Source organism: Stenella coeruleoalba (genome assembly GCF_951394435.1).
Source record: "Stenella coeruleoalba genome assembly, chromosome: 1".
Taxonomy (NCBI): Eukaryota; Metazoa; Chordata; class Mammalia; order Artiodactyla; family Delphinidae; genus Stenella; species Stenella coeruleoalba.
This window is the reverse complement of record NC_137169.1, coordinates 108,652,246-108,668,567: the sequence shown is the minus strand read 5'-3', so window position 1 is coordinate 108,668,567 and position 16,322 is coordinate 108,652,246. Positions and strand designations below refer to the sequence as shown.

The window sequence follows — 16,322 nt, the reverse complement described above, 5'->3', positions numbered from 1 at the left end:
CCAGAAAGACTCTGGGCAGCCAGTCATTCAAAAACATTAATAAAGTATTTGTTGTATCAGAACTCTATACTATGAAATAGAGAAATAAAATAAGGTATAGTTGCTATAGTGTGTTCTCACAGAAACTTTAATGTAGTAAAGAGGATCGCCACTTGTGAAAAGTGTAACTGAATCAGCCAGAAGGAGTTTTGTGTTAATTGTTCTTTGGAGATTAGTAAAATGGATTGGTTGATCAGAGATCAGTGGGATAATCAAAAGATAGTTCAATTTATTTATTTTTGGCCGCATTGGGTCTTCATTGCTGCACGCGGGCTTTCACTAGCTGCGGCGAGTGGGGGCTATCTTCATTGCGGTACACAGGCTTCTCACTGCAGTGGTTTCTCTTGTTGCGGAGCACGGGCTCTAGGCTCATGGGCTTCAGTAGTTGTGGCTTGCGGGCCCTAGAGCGCAGGCTCAGTAGTTGTGGCGCACAGGCTTAGTTGCTCTGCGGCATGTGGGATCTTCCCAGACCAGGGATCGAACCCATGTCCCCTGCATTGGCAGGCAGATTCTTAACCTCTGCACCACCAGGGAAGTCCCTGAACAAGATTTTAAAGTTGATATTTAGTAGAGAGGTTTTCAGATGTAGAAGGATATGAGCATAAGGATTTTCAACGGTCTGGAGCAGGGCTTCACAGACTTTTTCTGTAAAGGACCAGATAGTAAATATTTTAGGTTTTATGTACAATATAGTCTCTGTCACAACTACTTAACTCTGCCATTGTGGTACAAAAGCAGCCACAGACAATATGTAAATAATTGAGTTTGACTCTACTCCACTAAAACTATTTATGGATTCTGAATTTTGAGTTTAATTTTCATGTGTCAGAAGATCATTTCTTTTGCTTTTATTTCAACCCTTTAAAAATAAGAAAACCTTTAACAAATGGTGTTGAGAAAACTGGATATCCCCATGCAAAAAAAATGAAGTTGGACCCTTTACCATACACCATATTACAAAAACTAACTCAGTGAACTAAAGACCTAAACAAAAGAACTAAAACCATAAAACTCTTAGAAGAAAGCATAGGGGAAAAGCTTTATGACACTGGGTTTGGCAGTGCTTCTTGCATATGATACCAAAAGCATAAGCAACAAAAGGAAAAATAAATAAATGGGACTACATCAAAATTTAAAACTTTACGACATCAAAGGGTTAGCGTTAGGGAGAGTGAAAAGGCAACCCACTAAATGGGAGAAAATTTTTTAAGAGTACTTTAAATCATATATCTGATAAGGGCTTAACATCCAGAATATATAAGAACTTCTACAGCTCAACCAACAACAAAAGAACAAACAATCCAATTAAAAAATGGGCCAAGGAGCTGAATAGAGATTTCTCGAGGTACACAGATGGCCATTAAACACCCAAAAAGATGCTAAACCTCACTCACTAATCATTACGGAAATGCACATCAAAATTACAATAAGATACCGCTTCACACCCATTAGGATAGCTCTTATCCAAAAAAACAGAAAATAATAAGTGTTGGTGAGGATGCAGAGAAATTGGAACCCTCGTACGTTGCGGGTGGGAATGTAAAATGGGGTGATGGTCCCTCAAAAAATGACACATGAAATTACCGTATGTTCCAGCATTCCACTTTGGAGTATATACCCAGAAGAATTAAAAACAGGGACCCAAACAGATATTTGTACCCCCATGTTCACAGCAACATTTCACAATAGCCTAAAGGTAGAAGCATCCCAGATGTCCATCAGCTGATGAATGGATAAACAAAATATGGTATATACATACAATGGTATATTGTTCAGCCTTAAAAAGGAAAGAAATTCTGACACATGCTGCAACACTGATTAACGACATTATGTTAAGTGAAATAAGCCAGATACAAGAGGACAAATACTCTATGAATCCACTTATATGAGGTACCTAGAGTAGTCAGACTCACAGAGACAAGAGAGAATGGCGATTGCTAGGGTCTAGGAGGAGGGGGCAGTGGGGAATTATTTAATGGGTGTAGAGTTTCAAGTTTTGCAAGATGAAAAGAGTTTTGGAGATTGCACAAAAATGTGAATGTTCTTAACTGAACTGAACACTTAAAAATGGTTAAGAGGAAACTTTATGTTAAGTATCTGTTACCACAATTAAAGAAAATCTTATATAACCACCACCACAACAAAAAATGTAAAAGCTGTTCTTAGTTCATGAGGCAAACAGAAACTGGCAGCTGGCTGGATTTGGTCTACTAGCTGTGATTTGCTGACCCCTGGCCTACAGTTAGAAGAATGGTAGAAGGAATGTGCCTCATAGCAGTTTCTCATGCTCGCTTACCAACCTTAATATACCCTTCAGGAAGTGTTTAACCTTTTTCCAAAAGGCCAGTAGTCTTTTTCCAGTATCATCTTATTAATCTTATTGATGTTCTCACTTCCAGTGACCTCTTCCATCCCAGTGTTTGACCTCCAGGATGGTGGACGGAAGATATGTCCACGGTGTAATGCTCAATTCCGTGTTACTGAAGCTTTGAGAGGTCACATGTGTGTAAGTGATCACCTGTGATGGAGATTCAGCTTAAATGGCTACCACTCACTGTATACCTCCTGTAGTGTAGTGTTGGGAGCTTGTGAAGCAAGGACTCTGAAATGGCTTGGAAGCTTTTTAAAGGGTTACTCTCTTTTGGCCTGTTTTAGAATGAACTCAGAAATGTGATAGGATATATTTAAAGACCCTCAAATAGGTCAGAACATATGCGACCTTAATTCCTTAGTTCATAGATTTTGAACTGCACAGGAAGACAGGCCAACTTGGCCTCAGTCCATTTTCTATTTATTGTGTCATTGGATGAATCAGGAGCTATTAACCAGTTTCTAATTCTAGTCTTTTCATTTTTTGGTATTAGTCCAGATGCAAAGGTTGAGACTTCTTCCTACCAGGGAGCTCAGAGCCAGGTTATGCTAGTGAGTGGTTAAAGGATCTAAGACAGGAAGAAGTACAAAGTATGGTGTTTGGAGTGGCATATGGCTGTAAATACACACACACACACACACATTTTAGAAAACTGCAGGGTGAAAGCTGGTTGAGAATACCTAGAACCAAACACTTACAGAGAAATGTTAGTGAAGTTGAGGAGTTAGCACATCTCAGCCCCCAGGAGAACCAGGATGATCAGATGTCTTCTTTCTTTATAGTACTGTTGCCCAGAAATGGTTGAATACCAGAAGAAAGGAAAGTCTCTGGATTCAGAACCCAGTGTCCCATCAGCAACAAAGCCCCCATCCCCTGAGAAAACAACTCCTGTTGCTTCCACTCCCTCTTCTACACCTATTCCTGCTCTGTCACCACCTACCAAAGTACCAGAGCCAAATGAGAATGTGGGTGATGGCGTCCAGACCAAGCTCATTATGCTAGTAGATGACTTCTACTATGGACGGGATGGTGGCAAAGTAGCCCAGCTCACAAACTTCCCTAAGGTCGCCACATCTTTCCGATGCCCACATTGTACCAAAAGGCTAAAAAACAACATTCGGTGAGTGTTGAAGAGCCTTGGAGCTCACCTTGGACAAGTGAAGTCTGAAAGCTTCTTACATGTTTAAGTCTTTCTGTTTGGAGAATGGCCCTAATTATTATCCTTTCTTGCTAAGGATTATCATTAAATCAATAACTAGTACTATAGAAGGAGATATTGTGGTAATAAATAAAACATAACTTTGGGTAGAGTGAGACCAGTGCATCTCCTTCCCCAGAAAAGTTTCGAGATCTCTCTTAATTTCTGGGCTCAGAAGATGTCCCAAAAAGAGGAAGTTGGGTGGGAGGGTGGAGGGGGAAACATGTAATGTCTGTTCTGTGATTTCGCTGGTACATTTTTCCAAGGCTTCTGATTTTTTATGTTGTCTGTACTTTTCCTTTGTGCCGTGCTACAGATTTATGAACCATATGAAACATCATGTAGAACTTGATCAGCAGAACGGTGAGGTGGATGGTCATACTATCTGCCAGCACTGTTATCGTCAGTTTTCCACTCCCTTCCAGCTCCAGTGCCACTTGGAAAATGTTCATAGTCCCTATGAATCAACTAGTAAGTTTGGAAATTCTTAAACTCTAGGGGTATACTTCATTTTTCATTCAGTGAATGGCACTGGTGGGAGCCCATTATGTGTATTTATATGTGGATAACAGTGTCGAGGAAGTTCTTTGCATATTCGTAGTCAGTTTCTTACTTCACTTACCCTATTATCTTACAAGCCTGACTTCTATTCTGTTCAAGCATGAGTCGAGTTCAGTGCTTGATTCTAAATTAAGGGGCTTTCTTTCAGGACCACTGTAGAGAGGTATATGTAAAGAGTTTATTACCTAGATCCTTTTATAGAAGAAGCAGGCATCTGTATTTGGGTCTCCATTTTAGTTAGTACCCTCATAGGTTTTATGAAGGATAAAAGATAATGTTATAGAATACTTCACCATTAAGACAGTGCTTTCATGAGATATAAGATGAGTTGGAGTGTTAGCTACACTGTACATCTTACAGATGAGAAGCACAGGCTGAATACAAGCCCGGAAACATTTAGTCATTTGCTTTAGAGCAAACACTTCTAATAAGGTGAAATTGTGAGGATTTGAGTCCAGTCTTCTAGAATATTTCTTTTGTCCTTTAAGGGATTTCTAGTTTGTTTTTTTTTTTTTTTGGATTTCTAGTTTTGTTGAAGAGACAAAAATTATTTAACTATAGGAAAATGTGAGAACAAGACAATATATTTGCTGTAAACATATGCATTGTATGATACCAGTGATAGGTGAAATAGTTCAGAGAAGGGAAAAGATCCTTGTGGATTTCACAGAAAGTAATGCGTAAACTTTTAGGGTCTTTAAATACAAGAAGGATTTAGATGGATGGAAAGTAGTAAGAAAAGATTTTAGGTGATAGGAAACACATAAAGGCAGAAATTTTTGCTGCAAATTAAAAATCTTGGCTAAAGATGGATTAAATGTTAAGGACATCTATTATTATATGATTTAACTGAAAAGACTCAAGGTGGAGTAAGCTTCAAGCCCAGAATGCGAGTCTTCTACTTTTCAACAGTTCTCTTGTCTCTGGCTCATAGCAGGATGGTTGCGTTAGTCTCAGGAATACAGGCGGATGTAAAATTTTGCAGATGAAGAAGAGACCGTATCTTCCTGTGTCTTTTCTAAGTCTGTTTCTTACAAGACAGAATTGTTTTCCCTTTATATCTCTTAGCCTTGGCCATATTGTCAAGGGAAATGGGATTGCCATGAGTGGCTCAGACTAGTGCTGGTCCACAGAAATACAATGAGTTACATATGTAATTTTAAATTTTTAGTAGTCATTTGAAATAAAGATGTTTTAAAGGCGAAAGTAATTTTAATATTGTATTTTATTTAAGTCAAAATAGCCAAAATAAAATCATCTCGGCATGTAATCAGAACTTTAAAATTAATGAAATATTTACCATTCTTTTTTTTTTTCTTTTCTTTTTAAATCTGGTGTGTATTATTACACCACAGCAAATCTCAGTTTGGGCTCACCACATTTCATGTCTTCACTAGCCACATGTTACTGGTGGTTACCATATTAGACCGTGGAACTTTGGGCTAATCATTTGTGAGTAGAGTAGATACTGGAATCAGACATCAGAACACTACAGTATAGTGGCAGAGTAGCCAACTTGGTCTAGGTTAGGACCCAAAATTCTTCACTGTCAGTCATGGGAAGCCCAAATAACTCATCTGAATCCCCAGTGAAAACATCTACTTTTATACAGAATCTGGTGGGGTGTGTTTTTGTTATTCTACTTATATATGTACTGTACATAAAAAGATAAATTTTTCCTAATGGGAAACAGTGCAGCACCTCATCAGTCTTTTTCTCTTGGCTTACCACTCTTTTATCCTTGACTATTAATTTTTGAGTATCTTATGACTTAAAATTTACACTGATGAAAAACCTGAGAAATTGTTGATCCAAACAGGTAAATACCGTTTCTGTACTTTAGTATATATCAATCTTATTTTTGGATTCTTTTGTAATTCCCCTTTTTTTTTTTTAAATAACTCCCTTTTTTTTGCATCCATGGCAGATCCTTCATTGAAAGTAGCTTATTTTTTTTTTGTTAATATTTTGAGACCAATTGTTTTCTTTTTAGTTTTGAAAATTTCTTTTCCTTTTATTTTCTGAAGTGTTTTTAAACTAAATTATAGACATAATGATATTTCACTCTTAAATACTTCATTATGTATCTCTGAAAAGTAAGGACATTTTAAAATACATAGCCATAGTATGTTTGTCAAGACATAACAGAATTCATCGTAAATGTTTAATATTATGTATCTTCATTTTCAAGTTTCCTGAATTGTTTCCAAAACATCAATGGATTATTATATTTAATTATGGTAACAGTATAATTTTTAATAGCATTATGTTTTTCTTCACACTTGTTTAAAGACAATAGACTAAGGAAGAGGTAGGGTTGAGGGAAGGATGCTTCAGGGTGATTAATTGTGTTCAGGTGTCAGGAGGGTTCTATGGAAAAAGACTGAAGAAAGGGAGAACCACTTGCTTGATAAAGTCATGGGATACGTGGAATGATGAGATCGGATGAGCCTTAGAAAAGGCATAAGGAATCTGTCCTTCCAAATTTGGAAAACAGGAAGCAAAAGCTGTAGTAGTTCATGCCTGTTTTCTCAAGGCAGGAGACTATGGTAGGTGTTAGGGAGATGAGAGTGATAGTGCTGGGAGGGACAGTGTTAGGTTGCCACTTTGGAAAATCAGTTAATTCTTCCTCTTAAATCTTTTTTGACATCAACTCCAATAGGTGTGAAAGGTTACTAGAGATCTCTTAAATCCACTGATGCCTTTGGTTCCTTTCTCACTGATTTTCTTTGTATGAGATAATATATATAAATCTTAGCATGGTGTTTATGCATTAAAAATTGCTTAATAAATGTTGTTATAGTTGATGTGTGAGACCTATAAGAATAGAGCGGATGTATAGGTTGTAGGAAAAGCCTTTGAGGGTAAAAGAGATCGCCCAGGGAAAACATAGAGAATAAGAAAAGCCTGGACAGAAGGTTGGGAAACACCAATGCTTAAAAGTGTTCTAGAAAAGAAAAAAAGATTAACAAATTGAATTGAGAAGTAAGGGGGAAGAAAACAGGAGAAAATATTGTCATGCCACTAGTTACTGTTTCCCAAACATGACATGCAATACCATGCCTTTGCTCATGTTCTTCTCTCATCTCCTCTGTCTGGCAAACCACTCTTTCAAGGTTCAGCTCGTATATCAGCTTTTCCTCATTCTAGGCAGAATTTTTAATTTCTTTATCTTGTTCTTGTTCTTTATCTTATCTTGTATCTAATGTACCTCTAGGAAGTGGTCCTAAATGGGTTGCAGACACCTTTGAGAATAAACACAAAACTTCCCAGAAAAATACACATTTTACTCTTTTGCAGATAATTTCAGGGGCTACCTGGGTTCCCTGAGACCTCTTCCCTGGACCCCAGATTCAGACCCCTGGTTTTGTTTTTTATTTCAGCTTCACTCATTTGGGGGTACGGGGCAGGGGTTGGACATTGTCCAATAAATAAGCGCTTAGAGCTTCAAATTTACAATTTTCATGTTTGCAAAAACTTGAAAATAATTTCAGTAATGGTAATAAAAATGCAAATAACTATCATTATTTTGCCTGTATAATTCAAAATATGTAACAAAACTTTTGCCAAAAATTTAGAACTGCAGCCTTATAAAAGCTTGATAAAATGGCTAATTTTAAAGTTTAATTATCTCAAATTAGTTAATACTGAAATAACACAGTAACTCATAAGTCAAGAAGTTCTGTTCATATTGTCAGTCTTTTAAGGACAAATCCTTCTTTGTCCTCATTTAGTAAACGTTCAATAAATGTTGAATTATTCATAGGAGATAATCATTGTCTATCCTTGAGCAGAGGGATGAAGTAATGTAGTATTTTAAAAGAATTCATTTGGCAATGGTATATAAAGAATAGATACTGTATTGGAGAGATAAGGAGGTATTAGAAGCCAGCTGATCAGCAGTAGGAAATCATATGGGCTTCTACCAAGTTTCTGCCTGTGAGAATGCAGAAGTGACAATTCCTTGATGCATTTTGAAATAATGGTGACAGACACGGGTTTGGAGTCAGATAATGCCTAGGTTTTGAGTTCAGGAGGAGGTGGGATGTGAGAAGGGAAATGATGGGAAGCAGGAGGATGCTGAATTAAGTTAGAGTAGATGGTAGAATATTATGTTTCGTAAAGAGTTCAAAATCTAGAATGGAACTTTGGTAAAGAAGTCTGAGCTAGAGACAGAAGGATAGTTTTAATCAGCAGCACAAATGTTGAGACAGAACCATTTTAAAGAAAGACTAGAAGAGACTTCATAATTTACTGACTATTGAACATGAAGATATAGGAGTCAGAGAAAAAGATTATGAGTCAGCAGGACTTTGGTCTTATTTTCAGGTGGATTTATTGATTATTTTTCTTCTTACAGCCAAGTGCAAGATCTGTGAGTGGGCGTTTGAGAGTGAGCCACTGTTTCTCCAGCATATGAAGGATACTCATAAGCCTGGAGAGATGCCTTATGTTTGCCAGGTATTGCCTTTTTCTCCAGGGAGATTTAGCCATTTTGCTCTCAGGCTAAATACAAAGAATCCACTAATGAACATTGCCCAGTACCTACTGCACACACTCAGTTTTAGGAACACTGAGGAAATACAGAAGAAATAGTGAACACGGGTTCTATTTTCAGGGTTTCCCATGCAGGAGAAAAACATAAAGGAATATCTGCATGTACCCAGCTGAGGAACCCAGTCTGGGAACATATATATACCTGTACTAAGGGAGTGTCTGTCTCCTGAATGTGCCCGTTGGAGATAGAAAAAAAACTCTACTCCTCTTTGTCAGAATATGGACTGTTCTCAGACTTTCCTGTCTTTCCCATTTTTATCTTATTTCATGGCTGAATTTATCACCAACATAGCCCTGCAATAAACGTCAGAAAAATAATCTGATTTCTATACATTTAGGAAAAATTTTTTTTCATATCTTAACATTTTTGTTGCTACCTCTTTTTTAAGGCCTCAGTTGTCCACTTCACTCTTAGCTTATTTTCCTTCTTATGTGACTCAGGTGTGTCAGTATCGCTCCTCACTCTACTCTGAGGTAGATGTCCATTTTCGGATGATCCATGAGGATACTCGGCACCTGCTCTGCCCTTATTGCTTGAAGGTCTTCAAAAATGGCAATGCATTCCAACAGCATTACATGAGGCACCAGGTACCAGGCACCAAGCAATTTCCGTGTTCTTATTTTTTAATTATGGATACAGGGGCCAGGACTGAGCTAAGCAAATAATTTTGGTAGAGAAGATACCATGTGTTTGAAAAATTTATTGAATTCCAGTGATGTGTGCCAGGCACTGGGCTAGATGCTAGAGATTTAGTGGTTAAACAGGACAATTAAACAGTACAATAAAGCAAGAAGAATGTTGTGTTAGGGGAAATACAAGATGTAAAAAAGAATGTACCTATTCTGGGAGCCTAGTAAGGCTTTTAGGAAAGGGGGTGTTCAAGACCTGAAGGATGAGTAAGGATGAGCCAGATGAAGTGGGATAGAAGGACAGAATGCTCTCAAAGACAGGGAAATTCAAGGAATTGAAGTTCAGCGTGGTTGGCGTGTGTAGGGTACAGGAGGAGGTTGGAAGTTAGGGAACAGATCATGGAGAATCTTGTAAGCCATATAAAAGGAATTTCAACTTTTATTATAATAAGTTGTTGGGAAGCCATTAAAGAGATTTTTAGTCCTGGAGTGATGTGTTCAAATTTGCTTTTAGTTATGATTGCACTGGCTGCTCTAAGGAGAATGAATTGAAGGAGGTTGAGACTAGAGTTAGGGAGACAAGCCAGAGGCTTTTTCAGTAGTTGAGATGAGAGATGATAGTGGCTTTTGAAATGATGGACAAAGAGGATAGAGTTGAGAGATATTGAGAAGATAAGTGATATCTATGATTTAGAAATGGATTTAGGTGAAGGTAGTGAGAGAGTAGTTAAGGATAGTGCCCAGGATTCTGTCTTCGGTAATTGGATGAATGGTGGGACTGTTTATTGAGATAGGAACACTGGAGAAAGTAATTTTTGAGGGGAGGATTATAAGTTTGGATATTCTTTTTTATTACTATTATTTTTTAAATTTTTGGCCATGCCATGTGGCACACGGGATCTTATTCGTTCCTGACCAGGGATCAGACCCACACTCCCTGCAATGGAAGCATGGAGTCTTAACCACTGGACCACCAGGGAAGTCCCAAGTTTGGATATTCTTGACTTAGCAGTATCTATGGACATCAAGTATAACTGACTATTAAATAGGTAGTTGGATATACAGGTCTGAGGCCTGGGAGAAAAACCTGGATTGTGAAAGGTACTTAGGAATCATCATTATATAAATAAGTGGATTTTAAACTTGTAAGTGCTATGCTGCACCCCCATCCCCCACCCCCCAAACTGAGAATAAGGTGAAGGCTTAGGACCATTGAAGTCTCTATCCACAAGGCCAGGACCATAGTCCTGGAAGGAAAACAAGAAGAGTCTTGGTGTCAAGGAAGCTGAGGGGACAAAAGTATTTTGAAGAAAAGAGTGTGGTCAAGTGTTGCAGGAAGGTATCAACAAGGTAGAAACTTTAGAGGCCAGCATTTAATTTAGCCGTTTTGTTGGTTAGCAAGGTGGAAGTCAAATTTCAGTGGGACAGATGATGAGAGGTAAGGAAATGGAGACAACTTATTTAAAGAAATTTGTTTATGAAAAAAATAAATTAATTAAAAAATAAATTTGTTAGGGCTTCCCCTGTGGCACAGTGGTTGAGAATCCACCTGCCAATGCAGGGGACACGGGTTTGAGCCGTGGTCCGGGAAGATCCCACATGCCGTGGAGCAACTAAGCCCATGAGCCACAACTACTGAGCTCGAGTGCTGTAACTACTGAAGCCGCCCGCATGCCTAGAGCCCGTGCTCCACAATAAGAGAAGCCACCACAATGAGAAGCCTGCGCACCACAACGAAGAGTAGCCCCCGCTCGCCACAATTAGAGAAAGCCCGTGCACAGCAATGAAGACCCAACACAGCCAAAAAAATAAATAAATAAAATAAAAAATAAAAATAAGTAAATTTGTTTATGAAGGGGAGGACCAAGGGTGGTAGATCCAGGAAAAGAGGTAGCAAGGGAGAATTTGTTGTTGCTTTTGTGTTTTGTTTTTAAGATGGAACAGGTATGCCTTTGTTTTAAAATACTGCAGGAAAGGAGCCACTGGAGGAGAAGAGTGAAGGTACATAGGGAACAGAAGAGAGAACAAGATGGGTGGGTGTACCTGTGCATAACATCCACATGTGTGCACACGTGCCCTCACTCTTACTTGTAAGCAGGCACTTCTTAGGCTCACAGTAGTGACTGCTGATAATCCACCACTAATGCATTTCCATATAGTAGCGTGGAAATTATCACCTGTGACTCAGCTGAGGTTACAGAGAGAGCCTTGCTATCCTAGGGAAGAAAATCATAGACATGTCATATTTCAATACTGGGCAGATTGAATCCTCAAAATGGCCTTGGAGGGAGGCATATCTGTATGCATTGATGTGTTAAGAGGAAAAAAACAGCACTGTGTAGAAAGGGCTATCATTTTTGTTAAAGAAAGAGAAAGGAAAACAGGTGGTGATTGGAGATGTATGTGTTTGCTATATGGTTATATGCATAGACTATCTGTGAAAGAATACCCAAGAAACTTGGTAACAAGTTGTTTCTATGGAGAGGGACTGAGGGTTGGAGTTGAAGGCAAGCTTACCACATGAAGGAGTACAGAATAAAAGTATGATTTTTTTTTTTTACCACGTACATATTTATTGTATTTTTTAAAAAATAAGAATATCCAGAAGTAGTAGCACTGTCCATCCACACTGTAAAGATAAAGTAGTAGGGGCAAGTGAAGCATAAGCCACTCAGCCAAATTGTTAAAGCAAGTCAGCGGGAGGTGGTTTGAGGACCTAGTTATTCTGACTTTGAGTCTGCCTTTCTCTGGGAGCATGGGAGGTGATGATTCTCACCACCCAATAATAGGTTTGTAACTTTACTTCAAAATAAATAAAGTTATATAAAAAGATAAAAAAATACTAGGTTTGGTGTTAGGTTGTGTATTTCTCTTTTTTCCTCTGTTAAATTACCAACAGAAGGGTGGGAAGAATATGATTGGCAATGATGTACCTTCTCCTCAGGGAAGAAAATTCATTGGCAACCTTTAAAGGATTCTGTCTCTTTTTATTCCCCCTTCAGAAGAGGAATGTTTATCATTGCAACAAATGCCGGCTGCAGTTTCTCTTTGCCAAGGACAAAATTGAACACAAGCTTCAGCACCATAAAACCTTCCGTAAACCCAAGCAGCTGGAAGGTTTGAAACCAGGCACCAAGGTAAAGGGTTTGTTGACATTCCCTTTACAGATCCAAGAAGGGGAGGAATAGAGATTTTCCGTGTTCTGAGGTTTAACGTGGGTAGTGTCTAATTATCCCTTCCCTTGACTCACAGGTGACAATCCGGGCTTCCCGAGGGCAGCCACGCACTGTTCCTGTACCCTCCAGTGATGTCCCTCCCAGCACCTTGCAGGAGGCAGCACCACTGGCCTCCTCAGCGGACCCTCTGCCCGTCTTCCTTTATCCCCCTGTCCAGCGCAACGTCCAGAAGAGAGCTGTTAGGAAAATGTCAGTGCCTTCTTCTGGAGGCTGGGGGCCGGGTGGGCACAGTTATTCCTGATAGCTAGTGTAATCTGGTAGCCTTTTAGGTAGTATCTGTTGTCTAAATCGCCTACAATTTAGGAACCCCTGAGGCAGTAATGAGAATTTTCCTTGTTTCTTGACAGGAGTGTCATGGGCCGGCAGACATGTCTGGAGTGCAGCTTTGAGATCCCAGATTTCCCTAACCATTTCCCTACTTATGTTCACTGCTCTCTATGTCGCTATAGTACCTGCTGTTCTCGAGCTTATGCCAACCACATGATCAAGTAAGTCAGGATTAAACCAATGTTCCTATCTGGGATTTCAGGTTCTCCAGAACTCAGTGCATTCCCTCCCCTGCTTCTGGGGTTTCCTTCTTCAACTTTTAGAGCTGTTTGCCCACCTGTCCTAGCAGGTAAGAGGCCAGACCCGGCTTCATTTGGCTTTGATGGTCTGTGCTCTGATTTTGTAGGACCTTGCTACCCAAAACGTGGTCCAAGGACCAGCAGCACTCATTTGGAGCGTCTTAGAAATGTAGCATCTGACCCTGGTCACCACCACGCCACCCCCAACCAGAATGTGCCTTTTAATAGATTTCCCCCCACCCCCATGATGCGTTTGCATATTAATAGAAAATATTAATGTGATAGGAAAACAGGCTTGGGTTGAGGTTAGGATTGAGTGAAGAGGCATATCTTTTGTTGGGGCATTGTCAGTCGCTGGTGATCTCTAGTTTAGCAAGCAGAACCACGTAACTCATACCACTTTTTGTTTGTCTTCCTCAGCAATCATGTTCCACGGAAGAGCCCCAAGTATTTGGCTTTGTTTAAAAATTCTGTGAGGTAACAAAAAACTTATTGATGGTCTGTTAATTTATCAAGTTTTTACATTAAATCCCTTTTAATATTTTGGGGGGTGGATATATGAATTAATTTGACGGAGAGGAGAAAGGAGGGACACTCTTTTTCTTTATTAAGCCTCAAAGCTTAACACTCTCTAGTGTCACTGCTACATTTGTCTTATATACTCTTGACTCTCTTTCTTAGTGGAATCAAGCTGGCCTGCACTTCATGTACCTTTGTTACTTCTGTTGGAGATGCCATGGCTAAGCATTTGGTATTCAACCCCTCTCACAGATCCAGTAGCATCCTGCCACGGGGTAAGTAGGAGAGATGGGGATTAGGGAAAAAAGCTAAGGATACAGGTCATACCATGAGTCTGGTGCATCTCTACCTGGCCTGACCCATTCACTGTTTAGATACACTTCACCAAATTGGAAGCATTCTAACCTGAAATTTATATAAGACTGGGAAGACAGTAGGTTTGCTTTTTTGATTGAAATCTAAAGAACTCTTTGGAGGGTTTGTTTCTTCACTGAGCTAACACTTTTTTATTGTCTTTATTTCCCATAGGACTCACTTGGATATCTCACTCAAGGTAACAGAAACTCGCTTGATGGTTTAATTTCTATTTTATAGTATGTTTGGTCTTTATTATTACTACTACTACTATTATTATTTCATTTTTCTAGTTTAACTGAGCTTTTTCCTCCTCTCGTTGCTAACCTTTTAGGCATGGCCAGACTCGTGACCGAGTGCACGACCGGAACTTGAAGAATTTGTACCCTCCTCCTTCCTTCCCCTCTATTAAAGCTGCCACTGTGAAATCTGCGGGGGCCACCCCAGCTGAGCCTGAAGAGCTACCAGCTCCCATGGCCCAGGCACTCCCGTCACCAGCCTCAACTGCAACCCCACCACCAACCCCCACTCATCCCCAGCCTTTAGCCCTTCCACCCTTGGCTACGGAGGGGGCGGAATGTCTGAATGTCGATGACCAGGATGAAGGGAGCCCAGTCACCCAGGAGCCTGAGCCAGCATCAGGGGGTGGTAGTAGCAGTGTGATTGGCAAGAAGGAGCAGCTTTCTGTGAAGAAGCTTCGAGTGGTACTGTTTGCCCTGTGCTGCAATACGGAACAGGCAGCTGAACACTTCCGAAACCCCCAACGACGCATCCGGCGTTGGCTTCGGCGCTTCCAGGCCTCACAGGGGGAGAATCTGGAGGGCAAATATCTGAGCTTAGAGGCAGAAGAGAAACTGGCTGAGTGGGTGCTGACCCAACGTGAGCAACAGCTACCTGTAAATGAGGAGACCTTGTTCCAGAAGGCCACCAAAATAGGACGTTCTTTGGAGGGGGGGTTTAAGATCTCTTATGAGTGGGCTGTGCGTTTCATGCTACGTCACCACCTGACTCCCCACGCTCGGCGAGCTGTGGCCCACACTCTACCTAAGGATGTGGCAGAGAATGCAGGACTCTTCATTGAATTTGTACAACGGCAGATTCACAACCAGGACTTACCCTTGTCTATGATTGTGGCTATTGATGAGATCTCCTTGTTCCTGGATACGGAGGTACTGAGCAGTGACGACCGAAAGGAAAATGCCCTGCAGACAGTGGGCACAGGGGAGCCTTGGTGTGATGTGGTGCTGGCCATTCTGGCAGATGGCACTGTCCTCCCTACCCTGGTTTTCTACCGAGGACAGATGGATCAGCCTGCTAATGTGCCAGACTCTATCTTGCTAGAGGCGAAGGAGAGTGGCTACAGTGACGATGAGATCATGGAGCTGTGGTCAACCCGAGTGTGGCAGAAGCACACAGCTTGCCAGCACAGCAAAGGCATGCTTGTGATGGACTGTCATCGCACTCACCTGTCAGAAGAGGTGCTGGCCATGCTTAGTGCCTCTAGCACTTTGCCTGCAGTTGTCCCAGCAGGCTGTAGCTCCAAAATCCAGCCATTAGATGTATGCATCAAACGAACTGTCAAGAACTTCCTGCACAAAAAGTGGAAGGAGCAGGCTCGGGAAATGGCAGATAGTGCGTGTGATTCTGATGTCCTGCTTCAGCTGCTTCTGGTCTGGCTGGCTGAGGTGCTTGGTGTCATTGGGGACTGTCCAGAGCTAGTTCAGCGGTCCTTCCTTGTGGCCAGCGTTCTGCCTGGCCCTGATGGCAACATTAACTCACCTACAAGAAATGCTGACATGCAGGAGGAGCTAATTGCCTCCCTAGAGGAGCAACTGAAGCTGAGTGGGGAACAGTCTGAGGAGGCCTCAGCTTCCACTCCCCGACCCAGGTCATCTCCTGAAGAGACAGTTGAGCCTGAAAGCCTTCACCAGCTCTTTGAGGGTGAAAGTGAGACCGAGTCCTTCTATGGCTTTGAAGAAGCTGACCTAGATCTGATGGAGATTTAAGTGTTGGGGTCATGAGGGGGTGTGGAGTGGGGGTGGGAAAGTGTTAGGGAGGGTAGAGGTAAAGGGGGGTATACCAGGTGGGGGTATTTGGGTTATATTTTTTAATTTTATGCCACCACTCCCCCCTGATGTTGACTTATACATCCTTGTGGATTTGTGGATTATTAGGAAAACCGATAGTGATCACGTCTGAGCCGATGAGCTGGTCCTGGCCCTGTTGGTCATTCACTTCTGCTAAAAACAGGTTTTTGTGACTTTTTTTTAAATTTAAATCACTGTGCTTGG

At 40.7% G+C, this 16,322-nt stretch overlaps 1 protein-coding gene across 5 annotated transcripts in view; it reads left to right on the top strand.

Moving 5' to 3' along the window:
• Nucleotides 1-16,051, top strand: part of POGZ (pogo transposable element derived with ZNF domain) — a 45,836-nt gene extending 29,785 nt beyond the window's left edge. For 4 of the 5 annotated variants that reach the window (XM_079931878.1, XM_079931877.1, XM_079931875.1 and 1 more), the window contains 12 exons: nucleotides 2,439-2,545; nucleotides 3,193-3,530; nucleotides 3,925-4,079; nucleotides 8,530-8,630; nucleotides 9,168-9,314; nucleotides 12,359-12,493; nucleotides 12,609-12,781; nucleotides 12,940-13,080; nucleotides 13,579-13,635; nucleotides 13,840-13,952; nucleotides 14,206-14,230; nucleotides 14,366-16,051. In XM_079931878.1, coding sequence (XP_079788004.1) covers nucleotides 2,439-2,545; nucleotides 3,193-3,530; nucleotides 3,925-4,079; nucleotides 8,530-8,630; nucleotides 9,168-9,314; nucleotides 12,359-12,493; nucleotides 12,609-12,781; nucleotides 12,940-13,080; nucleotides 13,579-13,635; nucleotides 13,840-13,952; nucleotides 14,206-14,230; nucleotides 14,366-16,037 — 3,164 coding nt within the window. In that variant the 3' untranslated portion in view covers nucleotides 16,038-16,051. The remainder of the gene's footprint in view (nucleotides 1-2,438; nucleotides 2,546-3,192; nucleotides 3,531-3,924; nucleotides 4,080-8,529; nucleotides 8,631-9,167; nucleotides 9,315-12,358; nucleotides 12,494-12,608; nucleotides 12,782-12,939; nucleotides 13,081-13,578; nucleotides 13,636-13,839; nucleotides 13,953-14,205; nucleotides 14,231-14,365) is intronic. The other variant, XM_079931876.1, reaches the window with a different exon arrangement.
• Nucleotides 16,052-16,322: the final 271 nt, after the last annotated feature.